Here is a 19,476-nt window from a genome sequence, read left to right as displayed (position 1 = left end):
TTTTTTTGTACTCTGGAAATTAGCAAAGTGGTGGCACAGCTATAAGTCAACTGGGAATTCTAAAACTGTCACTGCTTGCTAAGACATTCTGCTGTTGTCTGTGTAACCCTAGTCCCTTAGACTTACGAGTGTGCAAGTACAGTTGGATGGCAGAACTTGCTATTCCCTTCAGCTTTGTGTTCTGTACCTCACTGTGGACAGATTACATAAAAGTATGTTTTAAATATTGATCTTCTGCTTGCTTTGGAATGCAGCATATAATTTTTTAACCTGCAAAAATGCTGTAACTGTCGAGCTAAGGAACAGAGCATGCAGAATGAATGGAACTGATAATGAATTAACGAACTTTGTGGATGCTTGTAGGGGTCACAGAATCGTCACTCTGAGTTTTTTGGAGTTCAAGCTTAGCCTGAATCTCAGGCTCAGTGTTTTAAACTTCTGGGGGGTGACTGACAGGGAATAAGGCTTGCCCTTCCTACCTCACCTGCAGTCTCCTCATGTGCACACGTCTTTTAAAAGCCAAAGTACTAACATTTTAAAACCAAATCTTGTGCTGTGTTTATATCCTTCTAGTACTTGATGATAAAGTTCTTGTGCACAAGACAAGACACAGCAGAACGTCTCGGAGTTCAGGGCCTGCATGTTCTTGGCTATCTTCGGCCTACGCGGGACGAGCCCAGTAGGAGCATGAACTGCCTACGGTGCATGAAAACCGATGACGATACCGTTTGTGGCACAACTCTTCTCCTGAAGACGCTTCATTTCATCCAGCAGCTGGCACAGGACCTGGTATTTTTACTTCTTAGTTATTCTTAAGAATGTATTTACCATGCTAAAAGTAATAAGGCTACCCTAACAATAAAGTCTTACTACTTGCTACTAGGTACTAGTAACTGTTGAAACCATGCTGTGGAGAAAAAAAATGTTTCTTGAAAAATGCGTTCTGTGTATGTTTACTGAAGGAATATGCTCTCCTGGGTCCAGAAGAGAGTTAAGAAACATTTTTCGCCATCGAGTTACAATGCTGAGCGAAGTAGATGCAACAGAAGGATGCTCTACTATCTGCTAGATAATCTAGCTATTTCTGAAGCAAGCATGGGGAAACGTGCTTAGAGAGGGAGCTAGAAAAGATAGAAGCATAGATTAAACCGTCCTCTTTTTATTCAGAAATAATTCTATAAATAGCTAGGGTGAGACGTACACAGTTGAGAGATATGGCTGGTATGTGCTGATGTATGTCAGCACCCTGCTTCTGAGGATACATGTCAAAACCGTGGTTTGTTTGTACAGTGCATGCATCTGTGCCTTTTCAACTTGAATTCTGAGCCACGGGCAGCCTCATTTTGGCCATTCCTTTCAGTCAAATGAGATGAACAGGTAGAGGTTGTGAAGTCTTTTGGTAGTGGAAGACAGGGATGGGGCACTAGACATCTGGAAAGAGGGGAGAGAGCCCTTATTAGTAGCTCTGGGAAGGGGAAAGTTTCAGCATGAATTGTCACATTCAGACACTGGAATATCTATGAAAAAACTTACACTGGAATTCACATTAGCTGCAAATTTATAGGAAACCAGGCTGCTTTAAGCCCAGTGCTCAGGGATTTACTTTTTATAAATGTGTTCTGTATACAGTTAATTTTCCAATCTTGCATTTTCTTTGCCTTTTTAAGGTTCAACAGAAGGAGAGTGGATTAAAATACAAGTCATTCTTAGATTTCACAGGCCTTGATTTGCAGCTGTTCTGGAATTTCTACAATAAACTTCACCAAAAGTAAGTCACTTCTCTACTGTGTGCTGAAGCACTGATCTGTGTGTGTATGTATAAATAAAGTATGCTTAGTTTAGTTGAAGCAGTTTCTTCTTCCTAAACTACATCATTTACAGAAATAACGTTTTCCTGCTGCTGCCGTGTGGGTTTTTAACCACAATGTTATGTAGAAACTCGAGATGTAGATTAATTTAGCCTGCAGCTATACTTCTTTTGGCTATGTGCTTTCTACTCAGTGTTTTTTTATCCATCTGAGACATTTTCTACTTGGTGCAAAAGAGCTTCTTTTCTAGTTTTTGCTTCTGTTTGTTTTATGCTTTCTTACAGCCCAAGGGAAGAATGTATCTTTGCTCAAACACTGCTACTGCAGCTTCTCCAGAGCTGCTTTTCTGTACTTACTGGAGACAGTAAAACCGCTAAACCTCAGGAAACTCCTCAGAGCAAAACATCTGGTCACACAGAAGCTGCAGAAGAGCTTTACAGACATTTGTGTGAAGGTAATTTATACTGAATGTATTAACTGCTTTGTCTGTTCTGGCTTGCAAGTGTGTTATGATAGTTAGAATTTGGGAAAAGAGATTTATTCCTAAAGGCCAAGTCAGCTGCTGTTCCTTTGTTTCTTCTTCAAGTCAGTGTGTGCTAATTATTCTATCACAATGAAACTTTCCTTGACCCTATGAAATTACTTTATAGACTTTTTGACATGCAGTAGAAAACGTCTTTTGAACGTGCCACCTGCTTGAACCAGCAGGGAGTGTAATCCTTTAACTGTAATGTTACTGGGATTCATTTATTTCTGATATTTCATATAAATATAAATGATCTTACAAGGAGCCTGTAAGATTTACAGAAACACAGGAAGGATTCTGGAGCCTGTGAGGAGAATGGGAATTACACATTTGATTTCGTTGGAAGTAGGAAGGCATCCTCTTTATTGAAGTATAATTTTTTTGTTACCTAACAGGCTCTTGAAAAGCAAGCTAGAGATAAACCAGTTTATACAGAATCTGTCACATCTTGAAAACTTTATTAGCTTTGACAGTTGTCTAGTCTTGATGTTCCTGCAATTAATTTAATCAATGAATTCATATATTCTTAGAAAAATCTCTTGCTAGAAGTCAAAAAGTTTCCCCTCGTTTTCTGTGTGTATGATTGCAAGGGATTGCGAGGGCTTGAAGCTGTGTGAAGTAACACGTTTAATTCAGTTACGCCTCTGACATATTAGATGGAGTCTTAATTTGAACTTAATTTTGTTTCCTTTTCGTATGAGCAGTGGTGGATATGGGGGACAGTAACTTCATGCCAATGAAAATGCTAAAAGAGGAAGTTAAGAACACCTTACTCAGTGGAGCAGCAATCTTTTTCCCGGATAGGCAGACCAGGCGACACCAGCTCTTCACAATGATGGTAAACCATTAAATGAGAAGTTGATTGTTTAGTACCTGCTTGCTTTATGCAGAAAATAGGACAAATCTGAGTTCTTGTTGTCAAATAATATATACTTTGTCCTATTCAAGTAAGAACCTTCTTTTTCTTTGCCTCTTCTTACCCTCCGCCTTCTCTCTCTTTGCAGTTCATCCAAAGAAAGAGGATCTAACCCTGCCTTTCTTACCAAAAAATGAATAGTAGCATGCAGAAATTAGAACTCTTTCTCACAGAGAAGGGAAACAACATATCGTAAAAATAAATCTTTTTATTTTTCTAGAAAAACATCACAGAGCAAGAACATAAGCAATCTGTACATCTTGCCTTCAGATCCTTGTGTACCCACTTCAGGTAAGGGGTTCTGGAATTGAAAATAATTGTCTGATACCCCACATCTGTTGATAAATTCATTTTTAATCCTTTTTAGAAATGTTATTCCCTTGGAAAATAATTCTCAATCAACTGACTTTGCTTTAGAAAGGGGAATGCTGCTACTTAATATGTTTATTAACTGAATAGCTATGTAAAACATTGTCCAAGGTTGGCGCTGAAATCACATTATATTGCTCTCAGGCTTCCGATTTCTTAAGTGATTGTTTGTCCATGGTGATGATTGGTATTGGTTTAATCAGTCTAGAGTCATCAGAACCCAAACTTTTAATTTTTGTCGTAATTATACAGTAAGATCTCTACAGATTCATCACAAGGATAACTAAATTTGTGTTTTGGAACTGCATTACTTGTTGGTTGCTAAGAAGATCTTTGTTTTGTAGTGATCAAGATCCAGGTGGTCTCCTGTTATTACCAGAGAAAGGAGTTTCTGCAAATTTTGACATAAGTGAAGTACTATCAGTCATGGATACTCTTCTGCTAGTGGCAGCAAGAGAGGTAACTGTCTTTGCACTGTTCCTCCTCTTCCATCTTTGCCGTGATTTTTGCACGCACTCAGACACAAGCTGCACGCCTGAGTATGTGTGCTAAATAACTAATTTTCCTGTCCTTCTGAATAAAACTGTTCATGGCTATTCAAGTCTATAGAACTAAATTTTCCAACCAATTGAAGTATTTTCCTTTAAGCATTAACATTTCATAATAGTAGAGTAAGTAATGTATAAGATGAGATATTTTTCTATAGCGTTGAAAAGACTTTATGGTGCCCTGTCAACGCTAGGAAACAGAAGTAATCATCCCATATTGAGAGGTTAGAATTGGTCACGCCACAAAGGGAGGTGTAAATGGAGGAGAGTCATTTACATATGCAGGAAAAAATATGCAAAAAGCATAGAGTGACTCATACATCGCTATTCCTACTTAAAATTGTGATTTATCAAAACAAAATACGTTGGTTGCTTCATGGCGTTATATGCTGCTTGTTGATTGCATTTCATCTTTTTTGTGGGGTGAGTGGGATGGTAATATCCATCATGGTTTACTTAGTACATATTGTGTGTCATTCTGCGGCAGAAGAGGCTATCCTTTTGTGACATTCTTTATTTTTCAGTGTGAAATGATGATGCTAGATGTGGCGCAGCAGGAGAGTGGCACAGTCTTGTCTTCCTTGTTCTGGTCTGTTCAAGGTAGCCTGCTTTCCTGGTGCTACCTGCAACTTAAGGGTAGCGATAATTCAGCCAAGGATCTTGCTGTAGAAATACTTAAAAACTGTAAGTGAATTGAATACAGAATTAAGTGTGGTGTAATACAGCACATTAAAATGTGATTTTGCAAATTGCAGTGTAATAAGGGTTCGCCAGTGGTTGCCTGAGGCATGCTCGTAACTGTCATAGCATTTCTAATCTCTCTGGGTAGGAATTTGTAGGCATGTTGAGCAACTTAGAATTTTAGCCATACTGATAATTTTATGTTGGGACAATCTTCAGAAAACATTTCAGTAAGTTTTGGAGGTCAAATATTGGACAAAACCCAAACAACAAACAGTTAACAGACGTTAATTTGAACATTTGGGTTTATTTAAATGTCCCTTATTTTGGTGAGCTCCTGTGTGGTGATACATATTTTCCTAGATGTTTGTGACAGCAAGCAGAAAGGAACGTACTTAAGGAGCTGGGCACTTCTAAGGGGTGTTTTGCTGCAGTGGGTTTTTGGTTTGGTTGGGTTTTTTAATGCAGCAGCTCAATATTGAGTAGTTAATTGGGCCAAAGACTTAATGGAGATGTAATTTTATGTAAAATTACTTTGTATTTATGTCATTTGTTTATAACTAAGTTTGTTGTGTTCCTGTCTTACATTTAAAAATGGAATAAGGCTATAGCTAAAAAATACTAGCCTCACGTGTTACTTAAGCTGCATTTCTTAGTTGTGTGGGAAGGCTACTGGTACACTGAGATTGTTGAAACAATCTTAGAGTGTTTAAATTACTCATCGCTCATCCTCTTTTTTTTTTTTTTTTTTTTAATATCATTGATAAGCATAACTTGTTTCCACAATAGAAATATCACAGAAAACTTCTCTGAACTGTTTTCACTCTTGAGTGTCACTGCCTTGGGGCAGCAGACACCTTTCCTGCTGTCTGTCTTCTTCTGCACATCACCATGCACTTACGTGTTTGATAAAGCAGGTTGTGGTAGCAAATCCATGAGGTGGCTATTAAGGGTTTTTTTTCTCTTTAGATGTGGGCCAGTTCCTGTCAAATATCAGAACGATTTTGCAGTCACTTTTATCTCAATATAGTGGCAAAACAATAGTAGAAAAAATAAGTAACTCTGTCTTTGCTATGGCAACTCGTCAGCTGGTAAGTGAACGTCGGGATTTTGTACCATTCCCGGGCAGCATGGCTGTGGTTACATGCAGTTTCATGAGACCTGTGTTTTCTCCTAGGTCATCTTCTTGTTGGATTTTTGCACTTTAGACATTCCATACTGTACTCTGCTACAGGGATTCAGCACTTTGATAGAACCACTGAAAAGCCTTTGTAGTGAGCCTCATAAGGTAACTAAAGATACAGGCACTAGCAAGTACAGTGAAAGAAAAGCAAAATTGCCAGAAAGATAGAAAAGTTGGGTGATTCTGTTGGTGAGTGTTTGAAAAGAGCTGGAAAGCTTCAAAAAGCATGAGATGTGTAAGGAAATGTTGAGTGAAGAATTAGAAATATATCTGTATTGATATGGAAGATGAGCAAAAAGACCAGAAATTGCAACTGGAACGCGTAGGAAGGGGAGGGATTCTGAGGAAGAAGAGGGAAATAAATTAAAAATAGTATGTGCTTAACATTTTTAGCTTCATTGCTTGTGGTGATGCAAACAAAGTCTGGATGTCTGTAGAGCAGATGTTTGAATCTCCATTAGTCATCCAGACTCTCTTTTGTTATCATTAGACACTTGCAGGCTCTTCTGAAGTGAGACTGTCTCCTGCCCCAGTAGACTAGATGAATTTTGCTTTAGAAGTGCTTCCTTACCAAAATTATCAAGGGTGTCTTTATAACTTTAGTTTAGCTGTAAATTAACGTTGTAGCCTTTTAAATGCCACTTTGTATGTACATCTGGCAACTTGAAAGTATAGACACAAAAAATCTAGTGTGGCAACTTGTTTGGTTTTTGGTTTGGTTTTTTTTTGTTTTTTTTTTAAATGCTTTACATTTGTATCTCAAGAATATACTTTTGTTCTACAGATGGAAATGGAAAGCTGGCAGCAAGAACAGCCTGTAGTATTGCGAACGTGGACAATGGAATCGCCTCATAACTATGAAAATAATTGCCATGAGGTCTCAGTCTTCCTGTGTCATGGAGCAACTTACTTTGAGGTGGAATTTGATGAAAAATGTGAAACTGAAAGGAGGTAATTTAATCTTGTGCTGTGTTAGCTTCCAATATTTATTTGCAGAGGAGCAATTCATGTTTCAGTGTGCAAGGAATACTTCTTGCACTCCAGGCATGCCATTTCAATTTCTTCGTGGTCCTGTGTAATATACAATGTGTTATTTTGAATTAGTTCTTGTGCTGAAAGCCATTTCTCCTGACAAATGTACTGACACGCTGTTCGTATGAATTTTGCTTCTTTGGCTTTGATCTGTTTTGTCATATTGCTGTGACCACCACAGTTTGTGCTTGTGGTATTTATTTTCCCCTCTTTAGGCAAAACTGTTGGCTTGTTTTCTCTTGGTAACATACCAGGCTACCGCTTAGCGAAGGCATATGCCAGATTTTAAAATTAGCACCCGACCCCAATTCTGAAGGGTTGGGAAAGTTCTGCAGGAAAGCAGGTCTGTGTTTGCTGGGACTGTTGCATTGAAACATGAAATAAATTCCTTGGCAGTCACGTGAAGCAATGCAGGTGTGGTTCAGAAAGATGTGATGGGGTACACTGAGGTGCAGCACTTGTGAAAATCCAAAAGCAAACATTTTCCCACGAAACTTAAAAAGTAAATTTGGAAGTAATGAATTGCAATTTTCACAGGTATGATTACCTGGAGTTTACTGATGCCAGAGGTGCAAAAACTCGTTACGATACAAAGGTTGGCACTGACAAGTGGCCTAAGGTGAGCACCTTTAAAATTCTGAACTAAGTGATATATCCAATCTTAGGAAATTTTTATGATTCTTATGGAAAACCTATTGTCTGAAAGGGTGTGCGCTTCCATGCGTGTGTGTGTTTATTCCCTTTCAAAGGTAGGGGGCAGGAGGTGAGGAAGAAAGTCTTCAATGATGCAAATAAAAGGAGTGAGTGAGCAAAGAGTCCCTCTTTATCAGAGGAGCAGTTAGTCCAAATGAAAAGTAGGAATCGTGTTTAAGTGCCAGTAACTACATGGGTAAAACTTACTTGTTGACACTCTGCCCTCCCAATTTTTTACATAATGACACAAGCATAGCACTTCCTGTGGCTACACTATTTCTTCTGTGACACCTGCTGAAATGGGATGGTTCTCTGTTGTTTTATGGCTTCGACTTCTAAAGCTCAATCATCTATAAAGTTTCTCATTAAGCTATTGAGTAGAAATTTTACCTGCTTAGTTTTGTGGGTTTCTTGTTCAGATGGTGGGGGAAATTAGATCTGTTATGGACAGAATGTAGTACTGAAAAACCACAGTTGCTGAAGGAAATTCATTACCCTGAAACGTCTTCCTGTCATGTACACTTGGCAAAATGACTGTTTTGTTGCTCTGTAGAAAGTGACCTTTAAGGCTGGCCCACGGCTGCAGTTTCTCTTTCACTCTGACAGCAGTAATAATGAGTGGGGCTACAAGTTTTCCGTCACTGCTTATGGCCTCCCAGATGTTGCCGTTTCTTGGGGCTTGGATTTACAGCTTCTTGTATCCCGGTTGATGGGGCGCTTGGCTTCCCGAAGTATGGCGCTGAAATCTCTACGGGGTGAGTGCATGTCATAGCTCCAGAAGTTGTCATGCCATATACAGAGGAGATACAAGGATATTTATATTTCAAATCCCTTGTGAAAATAAAGCTCCTTCTGTATTTCTCTCTTGATTGAAGATGGAAGACTTGCTATATTGCTGCTTAACAAAGTTTGGTTGTTGAGCTGTACCTGCTTTTTGTGGCAAGCCTGGCTACTGTTCTGCGGAGCTGCTCTGAGAATGCCACAGGGATCACTATGATTTCTTTGATATGCAGAAGCCAATGTTAGGAAGACATGGACACCTGGGAGTAATCATACTAACCTGAATTACGTTTATGAAGTAATAGCAGGGTTTGCCCAGTCTTCTGTTCTTTTTCTCTTTTAAAATTGTTCCCCAGTGCTGTAAATCCACCCCATGTTGGTGGTGTGAATATGGAGTCAGAAAAATGAAAAAAAAAAAAATACAGAGCTTAGAAGGCAAATTATTTTATACGTTTCACGTTGAGCATTTGGTATTGATTTTAAATTTGAATTCACAAATTAAGTTTTGCTAATTCCAGAAGTTAAGTGCGCTTAGGGTTTGGGCAACTGAAGTTAAGTAAAATACAAAATATGAGATGCTTCCCGTAAGAAGTCAGGGGGGAAGTTGTTTATTCTTTAATTTCAAAACTAGAACACTTCTGCCTAGAAGTGTTCCTAAATCTGAATTCATTCACCACTTTGGATAAATTAAACAAGGTTAAAGAATGCTTGCTGCAGTCAGGTGGTCAATACTTACCTTGGAAAATGAGGCAGGTACTTACCTGTGAATTTAGGGAACCAACTCAAGTGTTCTTATTGTGGAATATTTTTGCTTACATATAGCAAATCATTATGTCTTCAGCTGGAGAAAAATCTTTCAAATTATGCAAATTGGGGAATTTCTATGGTTATAAGTACAGCAAAAATGTTTAAATTAAAGTCCTTCCACAATGTAACATATTGTCACTGCAAGATAAGATATTGATGCTGTCATGAAAGCAAGCATACAATTTTACGCACCACGTTAGAGAAACAGAAGTTAGAGAATGTTGTTAAATTTTTGTTAGTCTATTTGTATTACCTTCCCCCCACCTCTGAATGTTTAACATTTATTATTTTCATTAATCTGTAAAAATGAACAAAAATATTTAGTAACTCACGTGTCTGTTCTGAATTTCTTGCAGAACTAGGTAGTGAAGCAGACTTGCCTCCTTTGAAAGTAACATCAGTTCTTAATTCTCCTCTGTGGAAACCTGTCTTCAGGCATCAGATGTGTCCTGAGGCACTCTTGGGAGCCAGTCAAAGCAGTAGGCTGCCGCGAGATAAAAAAGAGGTACTTCCACCACTGCTTTTGTTTCCTTGGCATGAAATCTCTACGTAGCGCACAGTTTCATTCAGACTTAGTTAGTTGATAGGTCCTTAAGCACATGCTGTTGTGCTACAGTTGTCATAAATTGCACTGTTTCATTTAAATATCGCAGAGATAAACTGTTGTTCTGTGCCCTTTTATTAGTTTCCATTTTCATAGTCATAGATGGTTGGGAGGGACCTTCAAAGGTCATCCAGATCAACTGCCCTGCTGGGGCAGGGGTGTTTTTCACTAGGTCAGGTTGCAAGTTGACTTAATGGTAGAAATAAGCTGCAACAATTTTTCAAATGATACTAATGTAAATGTTTTCTAACATTCTTTCCAGGCTAGGAGCTCTCACCAAGATGACTGCCGTAACTTTCTTATCGACTTTGCAAAATCAGATCCTGCCCAGGACTTCAGTGGGCAAAAATCTGAACTTTTCAAAGGGCTCATTCAGGCATGTAAAAAGCAGACCCCAAAGACAGCTATAGTTGCTGGTTCTACTGTTGATCAAGCTGTGAATTCAACGTTTGCTGCTTTGGTGTATCTCACTCCAGAATTATATGAGAAGCTTCAAAAATATGGTAACTCTAATATTAGACTGTCTTAATTGAGAAGAGTAAACATTTGTAAGGGGCTGTATTGTAGTTCAGCTTATAAACTTTGAAAATCAATGTAGTGTGACAATTTTTTAAAAGATGTTCTGTATAAATAAGTCTTCCCTTAGGTAGACTAGGTAAGCCTGATCTCTAGAGCATTTATTTTGTATTACTAGATTCTTTTATCTTCAGAGTTCTGTCCAAATATTAATAACCATCGTAAACTACCAACTGAGGGTGTACCCAAAGACAGTAGCGGTGTCCTCTGCGGCTTTAATTCAGAACAACGTGGCACTCAGTGATTAGCGGTCCTTATGTAATTTTCCATTCTTACTGTATCTTTTCTAAAATGCCAGCACCAACGTGTTTTTGAATGCTGGGGGTGGAGGTGGTGTGAATTACCTTCCAAAATGTTATACTGTGGAAACTGACCTTGGCACCCTCAAAAACTCTTTTTTTTTTTTTTTTTTTTTTTTTTTTTTTAATAAATAAAGGTAATATTTAGCCTTTAACTTGTATAATGTCCGTTGTATTACAGCACATATATTTTCAGTAGGTAAAATGAACAACTTTTTCATTTACACCATCCTTCTGTTAAGCTTATTGCTATGTTTGAAGTATTGGATAAGAAGGTGTTACTTGGTTTTGAAGGGTTTAATTTTAGGCTTTCACTTTCTGTCAGAATTTTGAAGCTAAATATCTTACATTTTGAGTTATAAAATCATGGGTAAAAATGATTGACATACAGACTGGATGACTAAAGCGGTTATTGCCTTTAGTCATTTTGTCTGTGTCTGCCAGTTGATCTGATTTTCTGAGTAAGATTGAAAAGTGGTGGCTCAGGAAAATATGAGTGAGTGGATAAGGTATCCATCCTACTATTATGTTATAGCTTCACCTGTTCATCTTGGTGTGACAGACTAATTTCAGGACCTGTGTTGACCTGTGCCATGAGAAGTAGGTACAAGTGATGCTGAAGAGAAGGGGAAATTAAAAAAAATTGGGGAATGGGAGAGGGAAAAAATTGTAAATTGATCTTGAAAGTCCATTCCAGAAATTCATAGCGTAAAACAAAAGGGGAAAAAAATTGATGATAATCTACATCTATAGAGCTTGAAATTAATGCTAAGCATTTATTGATTATTCTGATACCAGTTTGCATTAGTAATATTTGTATGTATAGGGAGAGGTTTTTATCTTCTGTGAATGCAGGCATGAATTTTGGGAAGAGATGAGAAAGATACTCATAATTTAACTGCAAATAACTCTGTTAAGGTGCAGTTTATGCATTTAAGGCATATGAAAGTTGGCAGGTTTTATTCCCTGTTTTTCTTACAGACGTAATTCCAAATATTGATTCAGACAAAGGGAAGGCTCTAATATAATTTAGTAAAGTAGTCAAACTGTGTAAAAATGGAGTTGTAAATAAAGAGGACTTTTCTTTCTCTCATTTCCAGTCAACAGTGGAGGCAAGGTGCCTTTGAGTGATGACTTTGCACAAGTGTACTCCCTGGCTGATTCAATCAGAATATGGATGGTAAGATCACTCAGGAGGATATCTATTCATGTCGTTTACCTTAATGTTTTACAGTGCAATGTTCAGGAGTAGGGTGGCACCATGTTTTCCTTCACTGATTCTAGGTCAACTATTTTCGCTTATGAAGAACATATATTCACTTCTGAACTTTGAAATTAATCATTTTAATGCATTCTTACTCCCCTCCTTCCCTCAGCCCCTGATGTGTAATCTTGAGTATTTAGGACTAAATTTGTCTCAAAATCCATTCTATTTGTATTATTTTTCAGCAAGAATGTGTTCATGTTGTTAATTAGGAAGATTCTTACATAGCAATTGAAGTTCTTTTGAAATATATCATAGAAAGAAATCTGTCTTAAACATCATTCTCACAGTAACGCAGTGCCAACAGAAAAGGAAATAATTGCTGCTTTGACAAGCAAGTCACTGGCTTCAGTTCAGTGTGTGTTTTTTTGCGTGTAATTTTCTTTGAAACATAAGCCTTGTGTCAAGAGCTGGTGTCATCAGCTCACAACTTGGTGAGAGGTGTCTGCGTCATCACCTGCAGCTGCAGAAAGTCAAAGTTCATTTAGATCTCACTAGTCTGCAGGAGATTCTAAATGTTAACAACTCTGTGGCCTTTGAGACCAGCTAATTCAGTCTATGGCCCGTTTTTCTGCGAACTGTTCTCGTTAGTACCTTGTGATCTCCTCCCTCCTCCTTCCTCTTTCCTGCCTGGCAGAATTCCTGGCAGCTTGGTGCACTGGAGGTGCAGTGAATGCAGATGTGTGTTAAGATGCGTAATTGCATTGTACCCACTGCATGACAGGTGATGTTTGCCTCTGACAGTACTCACCAGTTAGGTGACACGATGCTTTTGGAGAGTCTTATCTCATGACTAAATGTATACCTTTTCGGGAGTGGTGGGAGTAAAGGGGAAGCCTTCTTTTTCTTGGAGGGCTGATGCACCAGTCTCAAGACAGGGAAGGGTCTCAGCCTACAAACCTTGAGCATCTTGGTATAAGGCTGTTATCTGCTCTGATTGTTTAGGTAATGCTCTTTTAGACTACTGGGTGTTTTGTTCTATAGTGGAGAATAGTAAATCGTTGCCATCTGTTCCTGAGATTAAATTCCTTTAATGCGATGCAGCCTTCATACTGTCTTGCTGTATAGATCTAGAGGGTGAGCCATATTTTAACTGTTTTAACATCCTGTCTACAGTTGGAAATGAAGCAGAAATCCCTGGTGGGTAGGGGAAATGATACTGAGGAGAAGCAGAGCACAGAAGCAAGTGAGGTGAACCCAGAAACTCTTGGTAAGTGTTGCCTTTCCAAATGTATAAGCATTGCAGGTAGCTTAGTAAAGCATTACCTTTTAAATCTTAGTCATTACTTTTGCTATAAAAGGTAAGTTAGCAATGGGGGTTACTTTTTAATACCTTCAAAGATAAACTACTATACTCTGCGTGAGCTATCTGGGATCGTGTTCTGCTATGCTTTGCAGAAAACAGTACATGAGAAAATTCTACAGGGAGTGACCTCTCCCTTGGGTCACCTGGTTCAGAACTTAGGTTCATCTGTTTTTATAGGTGCTTGTTACCACAATTAACTGATGTTAGAATAGCAACTGATTGTTGTTAGGATAAAATGTGTTCTCATTGACTACTGTGTGCTTCATATAGTTTAGTTCATAGTTCAAAATTAGCATTTGGAAATCTAGAATTGAGTAACTGATAGCATCATGATCAATATGTAAGAAAACCAGTATTTTCTGTCTGTCTTAGCTCAGAAGAAACAAGATAAATCACTTTCTGCCTCTGCCTAAGCACAAGATAGCAAATTTGTCATTCTATTGTCATGATTTTAACTCTGCCAATTTTTATGCTGCAGCAAAACTTTGTATGCAGAAGAGCCTTTTGTTACTGAATTTTTTGCCCGTAAGAGCAAAGACGAAAGATTCTGCTTCAGACAGCTTGGAAGCCCAAGATGTTGACAATGTCCAACAGTATGTCAGTGATAAACGCCAAAGAAAAGGTTCTCTTGTGGACACGGACTTCCAGGCAGCACACTCATTGTCTTCCAGTGGAGTAACTCATCCTGTTTCAAAAGAGAGGGGACAAATGACACAATCTGATGTGAAGATTAAGCAAGTTCCAGACCCCCTCCAAACAGAAGAAGCATCTGCATCTCATAGTAAGCCTGTTGAAAATACAGCTTCACAGCAAGAAGATATCTCTTCGCCTCCTTCCACTCCTACGCGAAAATCTCAGTTCAGCCGTGGAAGACTAAGGCTGCTGTCTTTCAGATCCATGGAGGAGCAGAGAGCTGTGCCTACTGTGAAGGAGAAATACCCTATATTGAAAAACATAATGGACTTCATTAAGGACCAGTCACTTTCACATGAAAGGTAAGCTGGTTGAAAATGTTACCTGTTATAAAATACAGAAATTTGTCTTCAGACCTCTTCACGTGCAATAAAACCTATTTTAGCTGCAAGATAGCATTGAAAATCATTTTGTACATAAATGGCTGTCAGATTTATGTATCAAACTTCAGTTATTCACAACTGTGCAGGGGCTCGTAGAGGTATTATTTCCTTTGTTTCACTTCTGTCATGTAGAACTTCGGAATATGAAAAACAATTACTTGGCTGTTTCTTGTCTTGCTTCCTGAGATCTGTTTGCATTGGCATTTTGCTTCTTATCTACGAACAGCGAAGACATGGTATAGCAGTACTAGAAATCCTTGCTACTGAATATAGAGTAGTTGCATCCCTTATGAAATTACCTGATATTCTGAAAATGTAAATGAGAAGAGAAATTTCCGATTCCCAGCTTGTCTTTTTTAGGCTTTAAAACTTGGACTGGTGGAGGAAGTGCTGGAGCCTGGTTGAAGCTTTATCACTCACTCCAACTGCAATATACCGCTGCTGAAATAAAATTGAAAGTGTAGATACCAAACTCTTGTTTAACTAGTCAAGTACTTCTTGAATTGTGATTTATTTGCATTATTTTACGCACAATGTTCTGAAGTCCTCACAGATGTTTTTTTGTTCTTCTTAGTGTTTTAAAGGTTCTTGCTTTGAGAAAATCCCAAGGGCAGAGTATTATGGAAGTGCTCAAGACAATCCGCCAGTGCCTAGACTCGCTTGGACAGCCTCACTGTTTTCATCCACCCTGTGTACTTTTTCTCTTAGAACTTCTAGCCTGTCAGAAAGATTTTACAAAGTAAGTAATTATTTGGATGAATCTCAGCCATGTGATTTAATATATCTTAGTCCTTGTTCTCCCAGTCATCTGTACTGAAAACAGTAGACAGTTACCTTTTTTTAGTCCATGTGGTTAATAAAAATATGATCTGAGGGTTAGGTTTTAGGCTACGATGCATATCTTGCATGCTTCATTTAGAAAATAAGTACTTATTTTTCAAGTGAGACTTAGTTGTACAGCTAGTCATGCTAATGGATATCATGTGGTTGAATAATAGCATGAATACCTAGAAACATCATTACAGTTCCAACCAGATCAGAACAAACTCAACTCAAAAAGATTGTTGAGTCTGCAGTTATTGCTTTAGTTTAACTTCCTTTCTAATTCTAGATTGGTTTCTTTCTCATTCAGTAAAGCTGTAGTGATCTAACCCATTTAACTTGCAATTACTTAGGTAGCATTGCATCTTTATTTTTGTGAACTTACTTTGTAAATCAAGATAATACCTATGAGGCAGAAGAACTAATCTCCAAGAATGGTGCATGTTATATCTTGTTAGTCAAGCATTTGCTTGTTCATGAACTTGCATAACTTTGGATACGAAATCTCTACAAGACAAATTTTATTGTGGGATGATACATTCCACTTGTGTCCCAGAAGCTAAAGCAATGGACGTGCCAGCTAAGTTCTGCACCGCTGTGTACCAGTTCTGGGGCATGCGCATACACACAAAAAAAAAAAAACAGGCAAAAAGATCATGTTGATTATATGTGTGGGAAATTGTTGTTCTAAGTTAGGAAAGATAATATGGAAGTTTTTTTAAATTTTATGTACAACTAGAAAGCACTATCTACACACTATGGTGTTCTGGTGCATGAATTTAGGTCTGATTGCTGCTGTGTATCTGGACAGTGCTGTCTGAACTGTCGGCTATTTTCTCACGTGTCAAGAGCTTTTTATGGTCATCTTGCAGTGCACTGATTTCCTTTAAGCTCTTGATTAGATTTTTGTAAAGCCCTTTTTTAATTTGAAGGAATGTTATTTTGTTAGTGCCATGAGAATATTCTCTTTGCCTGTTTTGTTCCTTAACTTCTGATTCCTGGTACAGGATTCTTTCATTTTTCTTTGAAAGTGGCAGACTGCATTTTAAACAAAACTAACATCCTTCCCACTTGTGGGGGGTGTTTAGAAGACTGTCTGTTTGTAAAATTTGCACAAAGCATGCTACCTAAAATGTAGCAGAGAGTTCCAGACTACTAAACTGCATCTTTATTTTTTAGCTACTTTGGAAACTTGGAAGGCTGTGGTGCTGAGCTACACAAAGAGATTCGAGAGTCCTACTATCAGCTTGTTTTGTTTCTGGTAAATGCTGTGAAGGGATTTAGTACCATTAATGACAGGTACAGCACGTTTCTTGCATTACTTCTGTGAGATTTTTTTTTTCCTGTTCTTCCTCACCTCCTCCCTTGTCAGTTGTTCTTTATTCTTTAATGTCTTAATTAAGTTTTATTATACTTTGCATTATTTACAGGACTAAATAAGAAACCTTGCTCTTGTGCTCAAAAATGCCAAGTTATCTTGTTATTAATACTGTGCAGGAAAGTACAATACATTTATCAGTGTTAAAACTTTGACATGGCATTCTGCAGTTGTAATCCTGCCATATGTTCCTGAATTAGTAATAAAATACTAGAAATAGCAAATTTGTTGTGGAATACTTTGACAGGAGTAATGCCACAATAAATACCACAATTCTGCAACCATGTTTTAATGTTAAAGCTCTTGTTTTGATAACGTTCTGATTAGAATTGTTGGGATTTATAGCCAGTTGTCCTAGGTAAAGACAATTTTGTTACTATAATGTCCAACTCCATGCCAATAACTTCAGAGTCCTTTGTTCAGTTTCAACTGAACGTGACAAAGGTTTTAAAGAGAGTAAGTTCCTGCAAATATCAAGAAAAATGTTGTACTGCAGAGAAGAGACAGACTCTCTTGCTATATATATGTGTGTATATATAGATGAGCTATATATATAGCTCAGGTTATAGCATAAGCTCTGTCTCAACTAAATCTATAAAGGACAGCATCTTTATTTCAAATTGTCTTGGCTATGTTTCTTGCTGAATTATGTAAGTTTATGCATTAGTGAACCTGAGTTTCTGCCACATAGTTAATTTAACGCAGAGTAAAGCCTGGAAATCAGTGTACAGTGATTCTCTCCCTCTTAATCCTTGAGCTGTCATGTTTTCTTGTCTTGTTTTTTATTTAGATCATTGCTTCCTGCCTTATCGTGTGTTCAGACAACCCTCCTTCACCTTCTGGATATGAGCTGGGAACCAAGTGATCTTTCCTTCTTTGTTGAGATTCAGTTACCACATCTTCTTATGACTACATCACAAGAAAACATAAGTATTCATGACAGTGTGATTTGGTGAGTCAGGAAGAATGCAACTTTCACACGGTACTATTGATACCATTTTTACCAAGAAAGGCTCTGGAATTTTGTGCTGGGACAAGCAGTAGAAGTACTATTAACAAATATGGCATCATTTTGGTCAGTACCCAAGGGCTTAAATTGAAGTATTTGGAATTTTTTGCAGCATTACTAGTGCAAAAACTATTACAATTTTATCTTTAACTTAGTTACTGCTGGAACACTTCACTTGGTTAGCAGTGTAGCAGGAGGTAGATAATGCTGTTTCTTGTCTTGATAAATGTCACATGTTTTTAGTACCTGCATGTTGCAGTTTTGTAGTAGTGGTATTTCTTGCATGTGATCAAATGTGAAGGCCAAAAAGCTTTTAAGATATTTCACCTGATCTGCCAGCCTTACCAAAACCAGTTTAGTAAGTGTGAATTTTCTGATTTTGCATTATGATCCCCCGTATCTATTTAAGAACTTGTCACAGGGGCAAGCAGCAGGTGTCTGTATGGTCAGTTAATAACCGAGTGAACCGGAGTTCTCACAGCTATTTTTATTAGCATGTTATATAGCACTTTGTTATTTAAAAATATATATCCCAAGTTATAGTAGAGGGAGGCCTGATTGCATTCAAACTTAATTTTGAGCTTGCTTTTCTTTTAGTCAATGGAGTGAAGAAGATGAAATTGCAGACTACAAGCAAAACTGTGAGTGGATGGATGAATGTCAGGATGTAATGTTTGAGACCTGGTATGAAAAGATAGCTCAAGCTGACCCAGAGAAGCAGAGAAAGGTGACCTCATGATTTGCTTATTTTTCTGCAGAAGGGGTAAATAGGAGACTTTTAAAAGCATAAAGGAGAGAAGGGAATCTAGCTTAAACTGACTTCATGAGTTGGATTCCTGGCTCCCTGTGGGTCTTCAAAAGTCTAAAATGATGAAAAATCCCCATCATTTTTTTACAGGGGCATTGTTCTGTTTTCTGCCTAAGAAGAGCTTTCTCAAAGTCAGAAAATAATACTCAACTAAATTGTTATTTATTGCTCTAGATGCACATGTTTGTGGCTCGTTACTGTGACCTGTTAAATGTGGACATATCCTGCGATGGCTGTGATGAAATTGCACCATGGCATCGCTACCGCTGTCTGCAATGCAATGACATGGATCTGTGCAAAACTTGTTTTCTTGGTAAGAATCATTTAAAAACCCCTCAAAACCATATGCTCAATGGCAAAATAGTGTCTTCTTTCACTTTATGTATAATTTAGACTTTTCTTCTGTATATTTTAGAAATGTTAAGCTTTTCTTTTCCTAATCTGAACATGAACTTGAAATTAAGAAAGATCCTTTGTCAAAAAGAATTTACAGGGAAATCTTAAAATATTTTTTACAGGTGGAGTTAAACCGGAAGGACATGAGGATGACCATGAAATGGTTAACGTGGAGTATGCCTGTGATCACTGTCAGGGAGTTATCATAGGTCGGAGAATGAACTGCAACGTGTGTGATGACTTTGACCTTTGCTATGGATGCTATTCTGCAAAGAAATACTCTGACAGGTACTAAATATGTGGTTTTATTCCCCTACTTGGCAGAAAAGTGACAATTAGCAACTGAGTACCATCAGTCATTCTCATGTTGCTTCCTACAAGGTTGCGTCTGACATCAGAACATCTAGTTGGTGTCCCTCAGGAAAACGTAGCAAATGTAGGACCAGTTCAGCAAAAATTTCTTCAGTGTGGAAACCTGCCCCAGCCTCTGATGTGACTTAGTAGCAATTGTTTTGTAGCCATGGAGGTGAAAGTTGCAGAAGGAGAGTTGTCCACCCTGAATGACAGGATAGAAGGAATGAACAGTGCTGTGGTT

The 19,476-nt window shown here is 38.0% G+C and overlaps 1 protein-coding gene across 2 annotated transcripts in view; it reads left to right on the top strand.

Annotated features, from left to right (window-relative positions):
- ZZEF1 (zinc finger ZZ-type and EF-hand domain containing 1) overlaps positions 1-19,476 on the top strand; it is a 59,900-nt gene that overhangs the window by 16,084 nt on the left and 24,340 nt on the right. For both annotated transcript variants that reach the window (XM_086762775.1, XM_086762774.1), the window contains exons 13-35: positions 574-789; positions 1,668-1,768; positions 2,093-2,262; positions 3,039-3,172; positions 3,471-3,541; positions 3,964-4,078; positions 4,692-4,851; positions 5,818-5,939; positions 6,026-6,136; positions 6,816-6,982; positions 7,601-7,682; positions 8,310-8,511; positions 9,700-9,848; positions 10,210-10,450; positions 11,923-12,002; positions 13,203-13,296; positions 13,871-14,387; positions 15,043-15,207; positions 16,470-16,589; positions 17,459-17,620; positions 18,275-18,404; positions 18,660-18,798; positions 19,004-19,169. In XM_086762775.1, the coding sequence (XP_086618901.1) occupies positions 574-789; positions 1,668-1,768; positions 2,093-2,262; positions 3,039-3,172; positions 3,471-3,541; positions 3,964-4,078; positions 4,692-4,851; positions 5,818-5,939; positions 6,026-6,136; positions 6,816-6,982; positions 7,601-7,682; positions 8,310-8,511; positions 9,700-9,848; positions 10,210-10,450; positions 11,923-12,002; positions 13,203-13,296; positions 13,871-14,387; positions 15,043-15,207; positions 16,470-16,589; positions 17,459-17,620; positions 18,275-18,404; positions 18,660-18,798; positions 19,004-19,169 (3,614 nt within the window). The remainder of the gene's footprint in view (positions 1-573; positions 790-1,667; positions 1,769-2,092; positions 2,263-3,038; positions 3,173-3,470; positions 3,542-3,963; positions 4,079-4,691; positions 4,852-5,817; positions 5,940-6,025; positions 6,137-6,815; positions 6,983-7,600; positions 7,683-8,309; positions 8,512-9,699; positions 9,849-10,209; positions 10,451-11,922; positions 12,003-13,202; positions 13,297-13,870; positions 14,388-15,042; positions 15,208-16,469; positions 16,590-17,458; positions 17,621-18,274; positions 18,405-18,659; positions 18,799-19,003; positions 19,170-19,476) is intronic.

Source organism: Chlamydotis macqueenii, chromosome 19 (assembly GCF_036417535.1).
Source record: "Chlamydotis macqueenii isolate bChlMac1 chromosome 19, bChlMac1.mat, whole genome shotgun sequence".
Lineage (NCBI taxonomy): Eukaryota > Metazoa > Chordata > Aves > Otidiformes > Otididae > Chlamydotis > Chlamydotis macqueenii.
Note: the sequence above shows the minus strand (reverse complement) of the source record. Positions and strands in the feature narration are given on the sequence as shown.